This window comes from Phoca vitulina, unplaced genomic scaffold (genome assembly GCF_004348235.1).
Source record: "Phoca vitulina isolate PV1807 unplaced genomic scaffold, GSC_HSeal_1.0 scaffold105, whole genome shotgun sequence".
NCBI lineage: Eukaryota > Metazoa > Chordata > Mammalia > Carnivora > Phocidae > Phoca > Phoca vitulina.
In genome coordinates, this window is record NW_022589808.1 from 37,971 (window position 1) to 61,077 (window position 23,107).

A 23,107-nucleotide genomic window follows, 5' to 3' on the forward strand; every position below is an offset into this window, starting at 1 on the left:
GGAAAAAAACAAAAAAACCCAAAAAACAACGGATTCCTTCTACATACATCGTTACAAAAAAACCCTGAAGGTCTCAAGCTGATCTGATACCAAATCACATGAACAGGGGCTCAGAAATCTAGTGAAAAGGGAAAGCCGTCACACTCAGGTTCTGAATACAGCAGTGTGTGAGGCCGTTTCGCACATGGAGACCACTCTATTCTGCGGGACAGGCTGGCAAGACAGGGACCAGTGGCTTACAGGTGAGTTAACGGAGGCTTACAGAGTTAATTACTAACCTGCATCACACAACCAGCTGTCACAGAAGTGGGCCTCCAACAAGTCTATCCAATTACAAAGGCCACTACCTGATGAGCCCCTTTCAGACAGTGAAGCCTAAAACACACTTAAACTAAGCAACTACAGAGGTCAAGGGGTAGGAGAAGAGGCTAAGAAATGGAGCCCAATTAAAAAATACACATACAGTCAATACCACTGGATGGCTGGATAAATGGCTGTAAACCCACATGGCTGACATGTCAGCCATCTAAGCCTACGGTGAAATTCAGTGCCAATGCCACATTCCTTTGTAAGCAGTGGCTGGAGGTAAAAAATAGAGGGGGAAATCTCACAAGTCCATAGGAGAAAAATCATCTCGCTAGAAGCCCCCACCTGTCAAGAGGAAGGACAAAAGGCCACTTACATCATTGTCCATGTACTTGAAAAGCGGCGAGTTGCAGACCTCGGACACTTGGTCTTGGTCTTGCTGGTCGTAGCCTTCAAGGAGCTGCTCCAGCGCAGCACAGTCCTCGCTCCCGCTGAACCCTGGGATGCTACGGCAGGCACGAGTCACAGGTCTCCGCCTGCCCCGGGGCTTCTGCCTCCTGCCCCCACCCCCAACAGATGTTTGCCAATAGCTGCAGACATTTTTGTTAACAAGTGGCTAGCGGCCTGGGATGCTCTAGACATCCCACAATGCACAGGACAGGCCCGAGAGCAAGGAATTAGGCAGCCCGAAATGTCAACAGTGCCCCAATTGGACCACTCATTTTAACTACCTCCAACAAGAAATGATCTTCCTGTAATGCAATCTGAGAACATTTCTCTACTCTTTTTTTGGTTCTTTTTTTCTCAGAAGGCAAATGGAACAAAATCACTCTAGTCATTCACTCCCATGAAATCCCCAGGAGAAAAACCCAGGAAAGATCACAACTTGTAAAAATCCTGTTGAAATGGTAGGTAAGTCCTCCTACCACCGTGAAATTTATTAAAAACCAAAACTAGCTTCATAGCCAAGAAGAGCTGTGTAAGCAGTGATCTTACACTGACAGACAGAAATGCTAACACTGCAGGTCAGGACACGGCTGCCAGCGTCTTACCTGTAGCTCTCCCTGACACACCGCTCGGCAGCCACGTAGTCACTTCTGTGGAGATGAACTAAGACTTGAGCAATTGTTTTCTAAAACAAAAGAGGGGATTATGATCCAAATTGACATCTATTTATTAGTAAAGTCAATTTCCTGACATCTGGAATTTAATTTTTCGAGTCTTGGCTTGCCTACAGAGATTGATAAATTCTTAGTAACTTCCACGGGACATGCGAGGGAGAATACCCTGCGGCAAGCACTATATCCCAAACGCTACTGTGCACAGAAACCACTCCAGGTCCTGTTAAATGAAGACTGATTTAGCGGGGTCCAAGGCAAGCCTGAGACTCTGCTCCCAGGTGGTCCCGATACTGCCAGTCTGAGGACCACACTGAATAACACAACTTGGAACACAAGCACCACACGTTGTAAAAAAAAAAAAAAAAGTCTCGTAACTAACTATATAGGTTTAATCTTGAAAAGGGAAATCTTGAAGCAGGACCCATGACTCCACAATACTTTGGAATTCTTAAATACTAGGAAAAAGGTGAATGAACAAAAACTTTAGATAATAGGAATACTATTTATACGCCAACAAAGGCATTAATAAGACCAAAGATGTGACTGATAAGATCTTATTGGCAAACAGCTCTTCAAAAAGTGTTTTTCCATCTTTTTTATTTTTCATTGGACTTTTATTGATCTGTCCTTACGTTCACTAATCTTTTATCATCTCCATCATCAGATTAAGTTCATCCAGTATTTTACTGCAGACTTTTGCTTTTTCAGTTCCAAAATTCTCATTTAGTTCATTTTTAGTTTATATTTAAAACATAATAAAACAAAAACACAGTTCTTTTGTCCATTCATCTGTTTACCTTTGCACCTCATGGAATAGTTAAGATAGCGGCTTCAAAGTCGTGACCTGGTAATTTCCACATCTGGGTCATCTCTGGATTGGCACCGGTTGTCTTCTCTTGGGAACTGGTCCTATCTTCCTGACTTCCTATGTTGAGTGCTTTGGGACCGGATCCTGGACGCTGTGGGTGTTCTGCTGCGTAGACGCTCCTATATTCTCAGGAGAGTGTGAAGGCTTTCAGCGGGCACTGCAGCAGTCAGGCTCAGACGCATGGTCTGTCCGCACGTGGTGGGCAGTGGCTCTAGTCTTCAGTGCCTCTGCCCCCTGCTGCGGCTCGGCCCCAAGAGCCCTGCCAGGGCGCTGTACATCCTGGGCGGCGATCAAACCTTACTGCAGCTCTCAAAGCCTATGCTCTGCTGCTCTGGGTCTGTCCACCACACGCAGAGCTGGAGGATAACCCCAGGCGCCCGCTCACACCCACACTCGGGATTCCTGGGTTTTTCTCCTTGCTCCTAGCTCATTGTCCTAGCTCCTCTGACCAAAGAGACTCAGGCTCTTGGGGTGTTTTATCTGCTGCACCACTCTCATAGCTGCTGCTCCATGACTAGGGCTCACCCTCAGAGCAAAGCCAGGGGAGAAACAAGAAGAAGACAATGGGGCTGCCTTTCCCAGTCCCTCCAGTTAGAAACTTCGGATAGATGGGTTCCTTGGGCGTTTTAGGTGCTGCAGCGTCTGCTGCCCAGCTCCATGACTGGGGGCTTCTCTCAAGCAAGGGCCACAAGAGAAACAGGGACACCCACTCCCGCACCGGCTGCTTCTCCAAGTGCTCACTCCTCTTGCTCTTATTTTTCAGAGTTCAGAAGTTTTTGTATTTTGTCCAGAAGTTTTAGTTGTAATCAGCAGGAAAGATAGGCTATAGTGGGTTTACTCCATCTTGGTCAAAATTATTTTTTAAAATATCCATTGAATGCACTCTTATGTACATAGTTACACCAATATGAAAAATTAACAAATATAAAGCCAAAAATAAGCACTTTCAAAACATACCTTGTAACAAGTTGGATAATTCTCAATCTCCTTATAAATATTTTTTTCTTTCTGAATAGAAAGTGCTGCCTCATCAAACCTAAAGACAAAACAAAGAAATGTCAAATAAGGCAGCTCTAAATGATCTAAAGCAGAGATCACTTTTCTATTTGATATTATAGATTCTAGCAAAAGAAAGAAGGCATCAGGCATATTTAACAATTGCTCTACAACAAAGTTTCCATGAGCTCCACACATCTGGCTTATCTTTCAAACTCTTTGATTTGCCCATTCATGCATCAAGCAGACAGACAAAAAGCAGAAGAACTTAAGGATAGGTTACTTCAAACGGAGTTTAAGTCTGGTAAAGATCATCCATTAATGAGTATCTAACCAATTCAACAAACTGCTCTGCAAGCTTTTGTGAAAAGCATTAGAAAAGCCCCGATTTAATCATCCCAGAGTTCTTTCCTTCCACTAAAGCCATCCAGACACCCCCAGAGCACCTCCTGCCTGCTGGAGAATTCCCTCCCCCACTCCGTCCTCACTACCATATTCCCCACTGCTGCCTCAGTGAGCCAAAGACAACGTCCTTCCTGCCAACTCTCACCCATTTTCCTTTTCTTCCATCCCACTCAGGTGGCAGGATGAAGAGGAAAGGCATTGCTAACACTGTTCCCCCAATCCTCCAAAGCCCTAACCCTTCCCCTCCCCCAGCCTCAAGCCCAGCACGCCCTAAGCAGCTCCTCACCTCTTCAGATAGGTGCATCGTGCCCCTGTCCTGGGACTCTCTTCCTGGCATCTAACCTGTGTCTAAAGGAAGTGTGCAGGCCTCACCCATCTCTCTCACCTCAAAAGCCAAAATGGCAAGCAGTCTGCATGTTAGGATGCAGTGGGGGAAAAAGCTGTTTCGTAACCCAAATTAAAATATAAAAATGTTATACTATACTTTTCTGTATGTTAACAATTATCTTTTAAAAAGATCTGTGCACGTGCATACACACACAGTATGGCTTGTTTTAACTCATATGAATTAAACTGAATTTTTGTGGGCCATGCCCTGGCTTACTACCTTATACAATAAGGCTCATTGGAGAAATGCATTCTGAATTGCCAAAGATCAACTTGCTAAATTCTGGGAACAAAGCCAGTTTATAAATTGGGCACAGAAGCAGACTTCTAAGATTGTTCCCCAAGATTCTTGCTCCTCATATACACTCCTTGTATAGTCTCCTCTTGAATGTGGGCACAACCTCTGAATATGATGGAACTCACTCCTGTGAGGATACTAATCAACTGACTGAAGTGAAACAGAATGTGTGGATGCGTCTGACCTAATCAATGAGCACTTGAAAGATCAGAGATTGAAAGTCAAGAGAGACGTGCTCTCACCAACCTTGAAAAAGCAGCGAACTACCATCTTATAAACTGTCCAGTGGGCACAAGCCAAGGAACTACAGGCCACAGCACCTCTAGAGCTGAGAACTGCCCCTAGCCAATAGCTATCAAGAAAACATGGGTGTGCATCCTAGAGCTGCAAGGAAAGGAATCCTGCCAACAACCAGTGAGCCTAGAATGAGATCGCAGTCATACCAGACACCTGAGTCTAGCCTGGTGAGACCCTGAGCACAGGATTCAGCTACACTGCGCCTGGACTTCTAACCTACAGACCTGTGAGACAGTAAGTGATGTTGTTTTAAGCTGTTGGGTTTGTTTGTGGTTGTCATATAGAAAAGGAAATTAATATGGGAGATTTTATCTATCTGTATCATTTGTAATTATGACCATGAGCTTAGCCCAGACTCTATTTATAAAAAACATTACACCAGAACATTCGGTGACCATAACATCCACATTATATCATTCTAGTAGGAATCTTAATGTTTTAAGGTTTTCACATATTTAACTATAAAGGCTGCATTCTTCCCACATGACTTATTTCCTTGGCATAAAAATAGCATTTCCATGTGCTAAAAGCTAGCTAGCAAAACAGCCATCTAAGAGAAATACTGTGTATTTATATGTAATCAAAAAAATCGATCAACTTGGCTAATAGTCCATGAAATTGACACATAAAGCCAATTGTTTTCAACTGCATCCAGGAAATTACTCATAAGTTATTATAATGAAACCCAGAGGTAATTCTTAATAGTCCTAACAAAATAAAATGCATTTGGTTTTGCTAAAAAGAGAATAAATAGTTTTCATCTTCCTGTAATTCAAAAATAAAATAAAATGTATGCCCCACGAAAATTATGTGCATACGACAGTAAATTGTCATAGGACTTCACTCAACCCAGCTTTCAATGGTCATCTCCCTCACCATGATTCAAAACTCCTCCTCTGGCCCCAACTGCCTCCTGAAGTCCAGAACATATTTTTAACTACCTACAAAATTTTTCAACCAATTCATCATATTGCCAACTAAGCTTATCACCCCAATAAACCTTGGCACCAAAATGGACAGGACAAAATTATGCGAGACAGAAACCTAGTGATTATGCTTAACTACTAGTACCTACTCCACAAACACATACCCAGGCCTCCCTGAGTTTAGAATGTAGTGACTGTCTCACTCAACTGGTAAGAGTCTGAGAGCCTTAGAAGTGGGGAGTCAGGTGGGAGTGGGGGGGTGGTTAAATGACAGAGAAGTCAGATTCTCCTCCTTGTTGGGAATCATGACAAAGCTCTGGAAAGCTCTGGATTTGGTTCACTGAGTGCCAACCACACAGTGTTGCCAACCAGCTCAGCTGCCACAGAACTTCTCTGGAAGGCAGAGGAATGTATGTCTCCCTGCTAAGTCAGATCAACTGGAAAGGCCTTTTCCAGGAGGGAACAAAGGCACTGGTGTGGGACTGATTTAAGGCCTCACAGATGCAACCTAATTAACTCTGACTCACTTTTGAATTACGCGTCTCCAGAAATGGGGGAAGAGCAGGAGACTAATACAAACATATTACATAGATTATTTAATTTTGCTATACCAAGATATAAACTATTGTTAAGTTAGGATTAAGTGTTACTGTAAAAATATAGGCATATTATTTTAATGTAACAAACATAAAACTTAAAATTGCATGTTATACCCTATTAGATGTTATTTTTATAAACATACAAAATTATTATTTTTAGACAAATGGCAGCCCCAATTCAGATTATAATGAAAATATATATTCAAAATATTCAAATATCACATAAATTTTCCCAGCTATCTTTCTATTAATAAAAATCCTCCAGGTTTTTCTCACCCTGCACTACGAAAATTCACCGATGGCACTACTGTGACAGCTGACTTTTAATTTTTTCATGCTATCCATACGCAGTGGTAGTTTTCAAATACCAAATTCCTTAACACTCCTGAATAAATTTAAATCAATTTTTGTATCATTATAGAACTTAAATTATTTCCATAAAATTTTTGTTTAAAACACTGCATGAAATACTATCAATTTTCCAATGCCTTTTTACTAAAAAGAAAGAAAAAAGCAATAAAACAAAGTAAATAAAAGATGTACCGGTTGCCCTAGATGTATAAATGTCCACCTTTCCAGCATCTCCATACCACTCTCCATGACTGTGAAGAAAACTTGGTATTTGTTCTAGAATAACGGTTCTCATTACACATGTCACAACCAACCAGTAACTTCTGCGAATGATAGTGGCTACCACTCCACGGTGGAGCTTTCCAGAGGAACATGCCTATGTAGCTGGAAAACGCTGCATAGCTGCCCTCCTGGGGAGGTCCTGGCCCACTCCTCCCCTTTGCTACTCCAGCTACAAGCCAGCTTTAGATAATCTCAGTCTGGAAAACAGAAGGGGAGCAGATGCGAAAGCAGAAAGACCCTAGGGAAGCTGAAGCAGAGCCCATGCCTACATAGAGAGGGGTGCTTACTCTCTGCCCCTACCTCCAACTTCCGCTTCTTAGGCCTTCAGTGGTTAAGAAGCCTCGGGCCCTAAGAAAGCACTGGGGGCCGTGGGGGAGGACTGTTAGGGGAGTGGATGAGAAAAGGAGGTGAAAGTATGCCAGAACATGCCTGTCTGCCCTAGAATGATAGAGCCCAGGGTGCCATTCCCTGTTTCTACAAGTGCGAGGCCCTGCTCAAAGGGTCAGACTCTAGGTACTATCTTATAGTTCAGCTCTTTGGAAACACCTGGGACTATCACCACAAACAGCTCTGGTTCTGTAAGAAGCCCTTCCAGGGGGCACCTGAGTGGCTCAGTTAGTTAAGCATCTGCCTTCAGCTCAGGTCATGATCTGCGGGGTCCTGGGATTGAGCCCCACGTCGGGCTCTCTGCTCAGCAGGGAGCCTGCTTCCCCCTCTCCTCCTCGCTCATTCTCTCTCTCTCTCTCAAATAAATAAATAAAATCTTAAAAAAAAAAATTTAAAAAGAAACACTTTCATGGACTAACCTGAACTTACTATACCACCATTTATAAGTTGAGAATTGCCAGAGTTAGCACTCCAGGTGTTTGCATTTCTAGGAAGCCAAGAGAATTAAGAAAAATAAAGGTAATGACCCAAGGCTGATATGTATAAATTAAATTCTGCCTCATGGCTTAATACAAAAGTCCTAATTTAAAAACAAAATAAAAATACTATTCCATTTAGACCAACAAAAAAACCGAATCAGTGAAAGAAGGTCTTATGCAGTAGTCCATCTAAATACCAACATGCAGGGGCGCCTGGGTGGCTCAGTCGTTAAGCGTCTGCCTTCGGCTCAGGTCATGATCCCAGCGTCCTGGGATCGGGCCCCGCATCGGGCTTCCTGCTCAGCGGGGAGCCTGCTTCTCCCTCTCCCTCTGCCTCTCTCCCTGCTCATGCTCTCTCCCTCTCTCTCTCTCTCTGTGTCTCAAATGAATAAATAAATAAATCTTTAAAAAAAAAAAAAAAATAAATAAATAAATACCAACATGCAAGTGTTATTAATTCTTTTATTTATTCTGATGCTACTTTAAGCCTGTTTGAATTATATTTTAGAATCCGTAGTCTCCATGAAGACATTAAATTCAATCTCAGAAAGGGGTCAAAAGATTCTTTAGTCATTTGTTTTTTGGTTCCTTCACAAAATTATCTTGCGTCTTTTCTATCACTGGGGAACTAGGGGCAAATTTTAATGAAAAGATCTATCTTCAGACTTGTAGTTTTCTAAGTGTGTTTACCTTAAATACTACTAAACAACATCTTGGCAAACAGAATCTCATTAATGACAGAAAATGTTTACTAAGCTTAAATTAAGGTAAAGTAAAAAACAAAGGAAAAGCCAATAGGATTCTAGGTTTCTGGGGTCCATCTATTTATGCCATAAGTCAAATGTTCAAAGGATGAAAAACAAATACCAAATACCCTATTTAATGACACTATTTGGCAAGAACCTATCAATTTTCATGGGTGAGCACTTAGGGTATCTTGTTATTTACGCAGATATTTCTCCTCAAGAAAAACACATTATAACCTAACCAAATAATGTATCAAGAAAACTGCTCTCTCATGCTGCTGAGCCAGGTTTTAACCAATAAAAGCACAAGGCATGATACATTTCGGCATCGGTTTAGAAAAACAGCAAATCTTTTGATATTTAATTCAGTATTCCATCTTGTAGACATCACTCTTTCTACTAGGCATCCTGGTATGCCTATGTCTTACACCAAAAAATTAATAAGCCATTCCCCAAATTACTTCACAGTTCCAAATGTGGACTGGAGGTTTACCTGGATCCACAGGAACACAGTTCTGGAAATCTTACCTGCGTCCTCGTACCAACAGTCTGGAGGCTTTTCCTAGTAATTCAACTGCCTGTCGTAACCGTTCCTCATTCTGAAGGAATCAAAGAAAAGAGACTACTGGCTGCTTTAATCTAGGAGTCTTTTTTTCCTCCCAATAGTTATTTGATAAACAAGTAACAGCACTTGACCAAGGTGGCAGGGGGGAAATACCAAAGCTGTTAATCCATTTTATTAACTAGTAAGAAAATACAGTTCAACTGTGAGCAGAGAAAAATTTTAAAAAGCAGTCACTGCATTTCTCTATTTTCCTACAGGCTATGGATCTAAACATTCTAAGTATACTTAAAGGGAAAAAATCAAATTCAAACTTACTTCAAACACATTAGCTGTCTGTTGATATAACTGTACAGCCTTTTCTGGATCTACGTTTTCTATAAGCCTATATTAGACAAGAAGATGGGACGTATATGAGCAATAGAAAACCTGTTTTTCAAAGGACTTCATTAAGACAGCCCGCCAGCGGCCCCCCCGCAGCGAGCCGTGCGCACACTCACTTGCCGGCGCGCTCCAGCGCCATTGCTGCTGTGTCGGGTGTGCCGTTCTCTAGGTACATCGTGCTGGCTTTCTCAATCAGCTGAACGGCCTCAGGGAGTTTCTGCATCTCCTTCAGGCAAAGCATCCAGCACAGATCAGTAAGTGCATCAACTTACATGCAGAATTAACAATCTGAAAATCATTTTATTCCTAATTCATGAAGGTAGATGATTCAAAATGTTATACAACAACAAATACATTTAAGACAAAATGCCTTCATATGGTTATTCTTCCCCATCAAGCTTCTTTTAGCTAAACTAAAAAGGTATCAGTTAAGTTCTACACAGAGTTCATCACCACTTTAGAGTTTCAGAAAAACTTTACAAATGGTTGAACCCAAAATGCTTGCTCTTAACTGTTTTCTAAGATTTATAAATTCTTTGAGCATTTACTGAGTCCCTACTACAAATGAAGCCTATGCCAAAGGCTGCGAACCGGCAGCTCAAGGGCTATACCTCATTTCCAACTGCATCTTGCTTCAGTAGTTTTAAATCAGATCCTTTTACAAAGGTTCTGTTCTATGGCTTCCTACTTTTATAAAAGATCACAAGCTGTGGCATCAGCGGGCTCAGGTTCCCACATGGCAAAAATGGGTTGGGGCTGTCAGCAGCTGTCCCTGGAGGCACGGTGCCTCCTGGCAGTGGCCGCATTTCTCCCCACTCCTGGCTGCCCTCCACACCTGGGCACGCCAGTCACTCCCCACGCCCTGAGCTCATCTGAGTCTGCAGCCCTCTTCCAAGACGAGTGCCACCAACACATGAACTCTGTGTCTTACTATGAAATCATAGGTCTCAGCATCCTGTGGTCCTTGTATCTATTATCACCAAATCAAAACTCTTCTTAAAAAAGGAACAAAAGTCATTTAAAAGCTAGACATAAAGTTTACAGACATTTTCTACTTAGGGTTGCCATAGTAGATCTTGAAGTAGGCTCCATGCTGACAGCTCCAGGGTTGTTTTCAAGTCTGACTATTCAGTCCCTCACTGAATTGACAAATTCTTTAGGATACCAAACTTGCTGGTCTCATTTTTACTAACTTCTACATAAAACTTTTTTATTATTTAGCTATGGAGTAAAAACGGATGGGCTGCCTTCTTAAAAGTTACACTATTTTATATTCTTCCCCATGGTCTTGTAGCATGCCAAAATCATCAAGAAGAAAATAAAAATATGCCTATTTTAGTGGTCTGTGTGCCTTAGTCACCTTCCCGTTTCTGTGGAGCAAAAAGGATACGAAATCTTTTTTTTTTTTTTCAAGATTTTATTTATTTGCGAGCAAGCGAGAGAGTGAGAGTGAGAGAGAGAGAGTGCGCGCATGAGCAGGGGGGAGGGGCAGAGGAGAGGGAGAAGCAGACTCCCTGTCGAGCAGGGAGCCAGATGCTGGACTAGACCCCAGGACACTGGGATCATGACCTAAGCTGAAGGTAGACGCCTAACAGACTGAGCCACCCAGGCGCCCCCAGATTATGAAATCTAACAGCTGTAAAATGACAGAGCCAGAGGTTGCTCCAACAAGTGGTGTCTTCCACTCTGCTTCCTTCTACATACTATAACTTCCTAAAGCCTTGTTGGGGGATGAATATGAAGGTCTGTATGACAATCTGATGGAAATTTGAACCCACAGAATTAACACTGGGCCTCTAGCTCAGGACCCCTAATGCCGTTGAGGACTGTCTAAAGGCATTTAATTTAAATACAAGAGCATGCCAGAAAGCATTTTCTCTTGTCTTTTCCCCTATCCACTAGGTTTATTTTTCCTTCATTCAAAGTAGTACCTTCAAATCCTCAAATTAAACAGATCCTAAGGCAACGGAAATTATGTCTAAATAATATCTTTTGATGAAGACTCAAGTCTTAGCACAGCTGTTAGAATATAAACTGAAGCTGTGAGGATTATATATTATAGTGTTCTAGCATTTTTGTACTTTAAAGGAATGTATCCTAATAATAGGCACAAAGTACACCAAGATGACAAGAGCCATCTGGGAGCTTCCTAGTTCTCAGGGGAACTGGGACAACAAAAGGTCAGGGCAGATAACCTGGCTCCTTCAGCTATAAAAAAAAATTCTATTTGCTAAGAAATGGCTGCTGATAACCTGACCTGCATCACCTAATATCAATCTCGTTGCACATTTGTTTTATCCAGAAAAGCTTTATTCCAGTGGCTATGTAACAGCTTCTTATAAGGAAGCATCATAATTTAAATATTTTATTATTAAAAATTTAGGTAATTGCTATCTTTGTTAAGCAATATGCAATAAACATTTTTACACATAAATCTTTGCTATCTATTTCTTTACAAGAGAGTCACAAAATTGGAATTCCTGGCTATGAAAATTCTTAAAGCTGTTGATATGCATTATGAAAGTAATTTTTTAAATGACAGTAGAAAATCTGCATTAAAAAGCTAAATGTAAAGTGTAGGATAACTGTGTATAGAGCATTTTCTCAATTTGTGTGTGTGTATATAAGTGAAAATGTATGTGCATAGAAAAATAACTAGGAGAAAAAAAACCTAAATACATTACTAACATTTTTTGGTCTTTCCAGTTTCTACGTGTTCTACAATGAGCATGTACTCACTTAAAAAAATCAGCAAGATTATAAAAGTCACAGAAATTTTAAAAAAACACAAGTTTTACTAAAGTGTGAGTTCTTAGGGGCGCCTGGGTGGCTCAGTCGTTAAGCGTCTGCTTTCGGCTCAGGTCGTGATCCCGGGGTCCTGGGATTGAGCCCCGCATCGGGCTCCCTGCTCGGTGGGAGGCCTGCTTCTCCCTCTCCCACTCCCCCTGCTTGTGTTCCCTCTCTCGCTGTCTCTCTCTGTCAAATAAATAAATAAAATCTTTAAAAAAAAAAAAAATAAAAATAAAGTGTGAGTTTTTGTTTTTGTTTTTTTAAAGATTTTATTTATTTATTTGACAGAGAGAGACACAACAAGAAAGGGAACACAAAAAAAAAAAAAAAAAAGAAAGGGAACACAAGCAGGGGGAGTGGGAGAGGGAGAAGCAGGCCTCCCACTGAGCAGGGAGCCCGATGCGGGGCTTGATCCCAGGACCCCAGGATCGTGACCTGAGCCGAAGGCAGACGCTTAACGACTGAGCCACCCAGGCGCCCCTAAAGTGTGAGTTCTTAAAACAAAGCTTTATAATAAATAATTCAAACAGCTTTTACTACATTAGGGAACATAAAAATGGAAAGGAAATGTTCAATTTCAATTGCTACTTGGCATACTTTGAGAGTGAATGTCAAAGTGTCATAAAGTACATGTTTTTTTCTTACCACAACAGGATATTAATTTCCAGCCTGCTTTTAAGAGGCAGAAATATGAAAAGTGGCTCAGACACATGAGCCAATCTATTCTATTCAATAAGAATCAGAATTAAATAGCAATAGCCTAGGTCTAAGGTTCTCTTCAATGCCAACTTTTAAAAAACAAGCAAAAATCTCTTCTTTCTATAACCCAAAGGTAGTAAAAAATACATATACTTGTAAATTTTTACTACATTAAAATGTCCTGAAGTTCTCAGAAGTAGGGAAATCTCTCACACAGCTTTTTGTCTAGCAACACTCTCCTGGTTACAGAGCTTAGAAACTTGTTGTTCAACAGTCTTAAATTTCACCTTTAAAACTCCCTATCTTAAGACACATACAATGTACCCTTGGGTCCAATTAGCATTACTTTGGATAAGAAATCTTAGCACCTCTTGCCTTACAGCAAGGAGACTTTTCAACCTCCACACAAATTTACTTTAACACCTTGTAGTTATTAATTCATTTTACCTACAGAACAGTTATGGCACATTACTGACCTTCAGCATCATGCCAGCTTGCTCATAAGCTCTGCAAAGAGAATATAATTTCTCAGATGAGATGTTAATGAAATAAGGGGGAGGAGAAACTTTCTACCACAGATATGAGAAATTATGTCAATTAAAACTGGCTCAGGCACTACATATTGCTTTAGCTTTTAATAACACATTTTTTTTTCCTTTTTATTTTTGTGGGCAATAATGCCTTGGAAACAACAGACATCTGAGCTAAAGGGATTTTATTTTGCACATGCAAAATTAAGTAAAACTCAGAAAGGTTAAAGGACTTTCTATGTGACAAATCTAACAAGTTTTGAAACAAGTAAATATTCTCCACAAAAGCAGGAGAAAGACCATTTCTCTCCTCAAGTACTATTAACTATCAAAGAAAGAGGGAAAAAAAAAAAAGATTCTAACTTACTTGTTTTTTCATAGGTTATTGAAGAAAATTGTCCTAAAAATATTTGGTAAATTGAATGTAAACACTGTATAACTTAGTTAGGAGTGACTTAGTTTCTAAGGGTCAGGTAAAGACCGAAACAAATGGAAATGATGATTTTATTTAAATCAATACAAAATAATTCACTATTTATGGATTTGTAACTTAGGAAAAATTTACTGACCTATGGAAAAACAACATTTAAAACATAATCTCCAAATACATGAAAACATGGAAAATATTTACTTACTTGGCAGCATGAAAAAGACTGAATGGATGTAACAAAGTCAAAATTAAGGAAAAAAACCGAGTCTGCTATTTAAAAAACAATGTCAACTGCCCTAGTTCGTTCCAAAAGACAAATTTTACAAACAGATGAAGCAATCATTTTATGCCTGTTGCTGTCTCTCACAACTACATAATTCACAAAAACACTGACAAAACACTACATAGATTTTTAAGCTATTTCCACTGCCCGTTAATCTGAAAAGTATCACTGCAATGCAAAGTTATTTACAACCATAATTTGAAAATGAGATAAAACAGACATCTTTTACTCAGTAAGTTTTAAAATACCTCAGGAAAATTTATTGTTTTAAACTACTTAAAACTAAAGGGTAAACTAAACTACTTAAAAATCTTTTTCCAAATACCTAAGAAAGACTATATTTTAAAAATATTTACTGAGCAGTTTATACATTTCTAATACCCGCGCGACTGCTTCATTCTTCAGCACCTGTGCATTTCCCTCACTTCATCCCAAGGAAAATCAGCATCAAGCAAATGCAGAAACAACAGAAATAAACTCTCAAATACAGCTCTGCAAAACAGTGTGAACCTTATGATTAAAAGTCTCTGTAAATGCTCCATTGGAGTCTAAAAATACAGATTTTTTCTAATCATTTTCTAATTTAATAGCATCGTAGTCCACATGTAGCAAATTTATAAAAGAAAAAAATGAGTTGCTGTCCAAATCATCAAATTGTGGAATTTCTTTGTAAAGGTTGAAAAAGATACGCCCTGTTATTCTCATGGGCAACAGCTTCTCTCAGGCAGGCATCTTTTGCTTGCTCAAATTGTTTGGCATTTTTAAAAGCAACAGCTGAAATAGAACAACAACAACAAAAAACAGACTTTCTAATCCATTGTTAAAAAAACTTCAAATGAATCATTACCAAAATCTGCATCATGGGGGAAGCATTAGAAAATATCCTTATTTTAATCAAATACGTAAGAAATTTTATACAATGCTACTTTTTTCTAAGGAATTTTCTTACAACCTTTTTGATTACCAATAACTTAGAAGTATTTTCAAAAGTTTAGTGTTCTGTTTTGTTAAATCGTAGACTACTGGCAATAAATCAGTGCCAGTTCCACTCAAAACCAAGTCTTTTTAACAGCAGCACCTAAGCTTTGAAAAACTAAGATCGCATCAGTCAAACCAATACTCCCAAATAACAGGTCCCGTCACAAAAGACACTACCTTACTTCACCAGTTTTACATTTAATAATAAAGACAGTACTTTAGTTACAGTTTATTCCATCTTTTAAATTATTGAGAAACGGAAGACCAATAAACACATTCAACATTTGTACAACGAACCCTCCTTTTGGCACAATCTTGAAATAAATGTCTAAAACATTAATAATGCATTTCTTTTAAATAAAGCTTTTAAATTCTTTGGTAGGTTTCTATGAAAATGACATCTCCACTGTCCAAAGAGCTAAAATATATTGCTCACTGTTGTAAAAGTGTCATCATCAGAGCAAAACAATAAGAAGTGGCCCTAAAATAGGATCTTCCAGATTTTGGGAAACTTGCCAAGGGTTCTTTACAAATAAGTAAAAAAGGACACTTAAAAAAAAAATTTTTGGTTAAAACCAAACTCTTAAAATTCTCTTTAATAAAATATTGAAAATAAACAAACTATTGACCTATTTTCATCCCTGGACTTCCACATTTTGCTTTTTAAAAAATTTACTCTAATGATTAAATATATTTTGCATAACTCCTTAAAGAAAATAAACAAAGGATGATTTAATGGGAAAATATGACCTGAAATATGTATTTGTGACAGCAGCTCCTGGTCTCAGATGCTTATAAAACAAACCTGGGATAAATTTCCCTCACGAGAGTTGCAAAATGTTGTGCCCTCCAGTTACAAAAGCGTTCTTATATAAGGTGTCCACAGAATCCATATGAAGTTTGAACTTTTAATAATTTTCCTTTTAAACAGGACGTATTTGCATAATTCGACAGAAAATTTAGTCAGGATTTAAATAAAAGTGTTGAAGACTCATTAGCTTTCTATTTACCTGATTTCTCTATTCTTTGGTGATATACTGAAACTAAAGTCTATCAAAAGCACATTATGTAGGTGGTCTCTATGTTAGGCTAACAAACGTGATCTGAACTATGACTGAAACACGACTGCAAATGTGTTCAGAGTACTTCAAAAACCGCATTATGCTTTGCATCCAAAATAATTGTGCATATGCTGAAAGTTATCATTCTATAAATAAATGCTAAATTTTTAGTAAGGTCCCTCTCTGTTGCATGTTGCAGATTTTAATCTTACATACAGATAAATTTATTCAAATACTTATATAGCTTAACACGTCACGAATATTTATCAGCATATCTCAAAAGTGCGGTTCTTAAAAAAACACGTGCCAAACAAACACAGGATTTGCAGATCTGCTCAGAATAAGGCTAAATTAAAAAATAAAAAGTTAACAAAGAAAAGTCTTTATTCAATTATAGGAAGTATAATAGAGGCATATGGCAAAAACTCCTGGAAACAGTGTGCACCTGTTGACTATCCGAACAATGCGAAAAACCTGCAGCTATGTACTGCCAACCCTACTCGCCCCTGCTGTCAGGAGAGAGCTGCAGGTCACTGGATCTCTAACTCAGCCCTCAACACATCTGAAAATAACAAGTGGGAAAAAAACAAGGGCTTGGGCAGATTTGTTTAATTACTAAAATCTCACAGAAAGCATTAAGTGTAAGTATTTTGCAGAGATGAAGTTATCAGCCTATGTTAAGACCACATATTGGAGTCACACATCACACATACCTGCTTTTCCATATTCAGAAGCAGCACTGTCATAATCTGGTTTCCATTTTAAAAAACCAGTTTTCAGGCTAAAATGAAAAGAAGACACATTTAACAGAAGTTCCCAACCACATTTATAAGTCAGAATCCTGCTTTAATGGCTTTGTAGGTGATTAAAAAAAGACACTGGGTACAAAGTCCCCATCTCACCCACCTCCACCCAAATTTATTTACAATGAAATACAACCTCGCCATTTTCCCTCTATCACAGACGTGGTTTTCTCGTTTTTATATGTCTGTATAATAGCCAAGTACAGCAGAGATTCTCAGTGCATGGTCCCCAGACCACATTACCAAGAAATGTGCTAGAAATATAAACTCATCTCACCCAGACCTACAGAACCACCAACTCCGGGGTGGCAGCAGCAATCAGGGTATAACAAGCCCTGAGGTGCATTAAAGCTTGAGAACCTCTGAAGCACGGCATCAAGTAAGCAGCTGGATTCGTGAGACTGAAGCTCAGGAGAGGCTAGAGATATTAATTAAGGAGCCACTGGCATATGCCACACCAAGGGCCTAGTTAAGATCTGCCAGGGAGATCTCAGAGAGTGAGCCGAAAGACAACAGAATACAAACATTCAGAGCAATAACCAGGTTGAGAATTAGCCACCAGTGAACAGGAAGGATAGCCAGAAAATGAGGATGTTGTAAGAACAACAGAAGCTGCTTTCTAGGATCACTACTGGTTTCTCAGATGTCAAAGCAAAGGTCCATCAATTTTCAGTCCTTACCTTACTTGCCCTTTCTTCAATATCTTATTTTATTTCTTTTTTAAGTAATTTCAGACTTTCAGGTTAAAGTAACTCAGTGACTGATTGGCGAAAAAAAGATGGCGGAGGAGTAGGGGACCCTATTCCAACTGGTCCCCAGAATTGAGCTGGATATCTACCAGACCATTCTGAGCACCCATGAAATCAGCCTGAGATGTAAGAAGATCTGGATCTCTACAAACAGAGTATCGCGGGGGATTGGTTTCGAGGTATGAAGCGGGGAGCTGTGATTCTGCGGGCAGATATCGGAGGATGAACGACAGCGGAAGGGAGCCTGGCCGTGGAGATCCTACACCGCCGGTGAGCGACAGCCTCCCGCACTGGGGACGGGGCACGGAATCGCAGACCGGTAGCAATGGGAAAAGGACTTTAGGGCAACCCCGGGGTGGAAACCCGGAGCAGTGGGGTCGTACGTGCAAACTGGGAGCGGCTGGCGGTTTTAGAAGCACAAAGGGCAGAGACGTGACCCGACCTGGAGGCAGGACTGGGGGCGCTGAAGAGGGGCGCACAACCCAGGACCCTGCAGTTTATAGCAGCACAGACAGAAACGGAGAGACTATGGCTGGAGAGCTCAGTGAAGAACAGACTGCGATCTCTCTGATCTGAGGCAGAGGGTTGGAAACGGTCTCTTCTGCTCTGACTCTCGGGGGAGATGTGGAAAGCTGCCAGGGAAAGCCGCCAGAGAACAAAAGCCCCCAAAAAACTGGTTCCCACTGAGCCCATCCCCAGCCACAGGGGGGCAGGGCAACTCTGCCCAAACGGGGTTGCCTCAGTAATAGCGCAGCAGGTCCCTCCCTCAGAAGACAGGCTGGGAAAACAAGAGGCCAGCAACCCTGAGGTCCCTAGAAAACAGGTGCATCTTGCTTGGGTTCTGGTCAATAATTTGGACTCTATACATTCCCTCAGCCACCCCTCAACAGAATGACTAGGAGGAGGAACCCCCAAAATAGAAAAGACTCAGAGATTATGACTTATGCACCAGATTTACAAACGGATGCAGATATAACCAAGATGTCGGAGATAGAATTCAGGCTAGCAATTGTGAAGACAATACCTAGAATGGAGAAATCAATTAATGGCAACATAGAGTCTCTAAGGGAAGAAATGAAAGCTGAATTGGCAAAACTTAAAAATGCTATCAGTGAGATCCAATCTAATCTAGATAATCTAACAGCTAGGGTAAAAGAGGCAGAAGAATGAATTAGTGACCTGGAAGACAATTTAATAGATAAAAAGGGAAAAGAAGAGGCTAGGGAAAAACAACTCAGAATCCATGAAAATAGAATCAGAGAAATAAGTGACACCATGAAGCGTTCCAATGTCAGAATTATTGGAATCCCGGAGGGGGTGGAGAGACAGCGAGGACTAGAAGATATATTTGAGCAAATCATAGCTGAGAACTTCCCGAATCTGGGGAATGAAACAAACATTCATGTCCTAGAAGCAGAGAGGACCCCTCCCAAGATCAAGGAAAACAGGCCAACACCCCAGCATGTAATAGTAAAACTCGCAAATCTTAGAACCAAGGAAACCATCTTAAGGGCAGTTAGGGGAAAAGATTCCTTACGTACAGAGGGAGGAACATCAGAATAATGTCAGACCTATCCACAGAGACCTGGCAAGCCAGAAAGGCCTGGCAAGACATATTCAGGGTACTAAAGGAGAAGAACATGCAGCCAAGAATACTTTATCTGGCAAGGCTGTCATTTAGAATGGACGGAGAGATGCAGAGCTTCCACGACCGACAGAAACTGAAAGAATATCTGACCACTAAGCTGGCCCTGCAAGAAATATTGAGGGGGGTTCTATAAAAGGAGAAAGACCCCAAGAGTGATATACAACAGAAATTTACAGGGACAATCTATAAAAACAACATCTTCACAGGCAACATGATGACAATTAATTCATATCTTTCAATAATCTCTCTCAACGTGAATGGCCTAAATGCTCCCATAAAATGGCACAGGGTTGAAGACTGGATAAAAAGACAGGACCCATCCATATGCTGTCTACAAGAGACTCATTTTGAACCTAAAGATACATCCAGACTGAAAGTGAAGGGATGGAGATCCATCTTCCATGCCAGCAGACCTCAAAAGAAAGCTGGGGTAGCAATTCTGATATCAGACAAATTAGATTTTAAACTAAAGTCTGTAAACAGAGACGTAGAAGAACACTATATCATTCTTAAAGGGTCTATCCAACAAGAAGATCTAACAATTGTAAATATCTATGCCCCCAACATGGGAGCAGCCATATACATAAGCCAACTGTTAACCAAAATAAAGAGTCATACTGATAACAATACATTAATTGTAGGAGGCCTCAATACTCCACTCTCAGCAATGGACAGATCATCTAAGCAGAAAATCAACAAGGAAACAAGAGCTTTGAATGATACATTGGACCAGATGGACCTCATAGATATTTACAGAACATTCCACCCTAAAACAACAGAATACTCATTCTTCTCGAGCGCACATGGAACTTTCTCCAGAATAGACCATATACTGGGTCACAAATCAGGTCTCAACCGATACCAAAAGATTGAGATTATTCCCTGCATATTCTTAGACCACAATGCTCTAAAACTGGAACTCAATCACAAGAAAAAATTTGGCAGAAATTCAAACACTTGGAAGCTAAAGACAACTCTGCTCAAGAATGATTGGGTCAACCAGGAAATCAAAGAAGAACTTAAACAATTCACGGAAATCAATGAGAATGTAAACACATCGGTCCAAAACCTACGGGATACTGCAAAGGCGGTCCTAAGGGGAAAATACATAGCCATCCAAGCCTCACTCAAAAAAAATAGAGAAAAATCCCGAATTCACCAACTAACTCTACACCTTAAAGAACTAGAGAAAAAGCAACAAACGATGCCTAAGCCATGCATTAGAAAAGAAATAATTAAGATTAGAGCAGAGATCAATGAATTAGAAACCAGAAACACAGTAGATCAGATCAACGAAAGTAAAGTTGGTTCTTTGAAAGAATTAATAAGATCGATAAACCACTGGCCAGACTTATCCGAAAGAAAAGAGAAATGACCCCAATTAATAAAATTATGAATGAAAGGGGAGAGATCACGACTAACACCAAGGAAATAGAAACAAGTATTAGAAATTACTATCAACAACTATATGCCAGTAAACTGAGCAATCTGGATGAAATGGAGGCCTTCCTGGAAACCTATAAGCTGCCAAGACTGAAACAGGAAGAAACTGGCAACCTGAATAGGCCAATAACCACTAACGAGATTGAAGCAGTGATCAAAAAGCTCCCAAAAAACAAGAGTCCAGGGCCTCATGGATTCTCTGGGGGAATTCTACCAAACATTCAAAGAAGAAATAATACCTATTCTACTGAAGCTGTTTCAAAAAACAGAAACAGAAGGAAAGCTTCCAGACTCATTCTATGAGGCCAGCATTACCTTAATCCCCAAACCAGGCAAAGACCCCATCAAAAAGGAGAATTTCAGACTGATATCCCCGATGAATATGGATTCGAAAATCCTCAACAAAATCCTAGCTAACAGGATCCAACAATACATTAAAAGGATCATCCACCACGACCAAGTGGGATTTATCCCCGGGATGCAAGGGTGGTTCAACATTCGCACATCAATCAATTTGAGAGAACACATTAATAAGAGGAGAGAGAAGAACCATATGGTCCTCTCAATTGATGCAGAAAAAGCATTTGACAACATACAACATCCTTTCCTGATTAAAACTCTTCAGAGTCGAGGGATAGAGGGAACATTCCTCAAGTTCATAAAATCCACCTATGAGAAACCCACAGTGAATATCATCCTCAATGGGGAAAAGCTGAAAGCCTTTCCCTTAAGATCAGGAACACGTCAAGGATGCCCACTCTCGCCACTATTGTTCAACATAGTACTAGAAGTCCTAGCAACAGTCATCAGACAACAAAAAGAAATAAAAGGTATTCAAACTGGCAAAGAAGTCAAACTCTCTCTTTTCACAGATGACATGATCCTTATGTGGAAAACCCAAAAGACTCCATCCCCAAATTCCTAGAACTCATCCAGCAATTCAGTAATGTGGCAGGATACAAAATCAATGCACAGAAATCAGTTGCTTTCTATACACTAACAACGCAACTGTAGAAAGAGAAATTAGAGAAACGATTCCATTTACAATAGCACCAAAAACCATAAGATACCTCGGAATAAACCTAACCAAAGAGGTAAAGGATCTATACTCTAGCAACTACAAAACACTCATGAAAGAAATTGAAGAAGACACAAAAAGATAGAAAAATATTCCATGCTCATGGATCGGAAGAATAAACATTGTTAAAATGTCTATGCTACCCAGAGCAATCTATACCTTCAATGCCATCCCAATCAAAATTCCAATGACATTTTTCAAAGTGCTGGAACAAACAATCCTAAAATTTGTGTGGAATCAGAAAAGACCCCGAATCGCCAAGGAAATGTTGAAAAACAAAGCTGGGGGCATCACGTTGCCCGATTTCAAGCTATATTACAAAGCTGTGATCACCAAGACAGCATGGTACTGGCACAAAAACAGACATATGGACCAATGGAACAGAATAAAGAACCCAGATATGGACCCTCAACTCCATGATCAAATAATCTTGGACAAAGCAGGAAAAAATATGTAATGGAAAAAATACAGTCTCTTCAATAAATGGTGCTGGGAAAATTGGACAGCCACATGCAGAAGAATGAAACTCGACCATTCTCTAACACCATACACAAAGATAAACTCAAAATGGATAAAAGACCTCAATGTGAGACAGGAATCCATCAAAATCCTAGAGGAGAACATAGACAGTAACCTCTTTGACATCGGCCACAGCAATTTCTTTAAGATACATCTCCAAAAGCTAGTGAAACAAAAGCAGAAATGACCTTTGGGGACTTCATCAAGATAAAAATCGTCTGCACAGCAAAGGAAACAGTCAACAAAACAAAGAGGCAACCCACAGAATGGGAGAAGATATTTGCAAATGACACTACAGATAAAGGGCTGGTATCCAAGATCTATAAAGAACTTCTCAAATCAACACCCAAAAAACAAATAATCAAGTCAAAAAATGGGCAGAGGATATGCAAAGACACTTCCCCGAAGAAGACATACAAATGGCTAACAGACACATGAAAAAATGTTCATCGTCATTAGCCATCAGGGAAATTCAAATCAAAACCACACTGAGATACCACCTTACATCAGTTAGAATGGCAAAAATGGACAGGGAAAGAAAAAACAAATGTTGGAGAGGTTGTGGAGGAAGGGGAAACCTCTTACACTGTTGGTGGGAATGCAAGTTGGTACAGCCATTTTGGAAAACAGTGTGGAGGTTCCTCAGAAAATTAAAAATAGAGCTACCCTATGACCCAGCCATTGCACTCCTGGGTATTTACC

The 23,107-nt window shown here is 40.1% G+C and overlaps 1 protein-coding gene across 1 annotated transcript in view; it reads right to left on the bottom strand.

Moving 5' to 3' along the window:
• The window catches only part of NAPG (NSF attachment protein gamma), a 31,538-nt gene that overhangs the window by 4,512 nt on the left and 3,919 nt on the right, over nucleotides 1-23,107 (bottom strand). The window contains exons 2-11 of the mRNA XM_032397854.1: nucleotides 16,879-16,946; nucleotides 14,816-14,900; nucleotides 14,049-14,066; nucleotides 13,360-13,390; nucleotides 9,511-9,620; nucleotides 9,329-9,395; nucleotides 8,977-9,047; nucleotides 3,253-3,331; nucleotides 1,359-1,438; nucleotides 683-812 (exon numbers count right to left, since the gene is read on the bottom strand). Coding sequence (XP_032253745.1) covers nucleotides 683-812; nucleotides 1,359-1,438; nucleotides 3,253-3,331; nucleotides 8,977-9,047; nucleotides 9,329-9,395; nucleotides 9,511-9,620; nucleotides 13,360-13,390; nucleotides 14,049-14,066; nucleotides 14,816-14,900; nucleotides 16,879-16,946 — 739 coding nt within the window. The remainder of the gene's footprint in view (nucleotides 1-682; nucleotides 813-1,358; nucleotides 1,439-3,252; nucleotides 3,332-8,976; nucleotides 9,048-9,328; nucleotides 9,396-9,510; nucleotides 9,621-13,359; nucleotides 13,391-14,048; nucleotides 14,067-14,815; nucleotides 14,901-16,878; nucleotides 16,947-23,107) is intronic.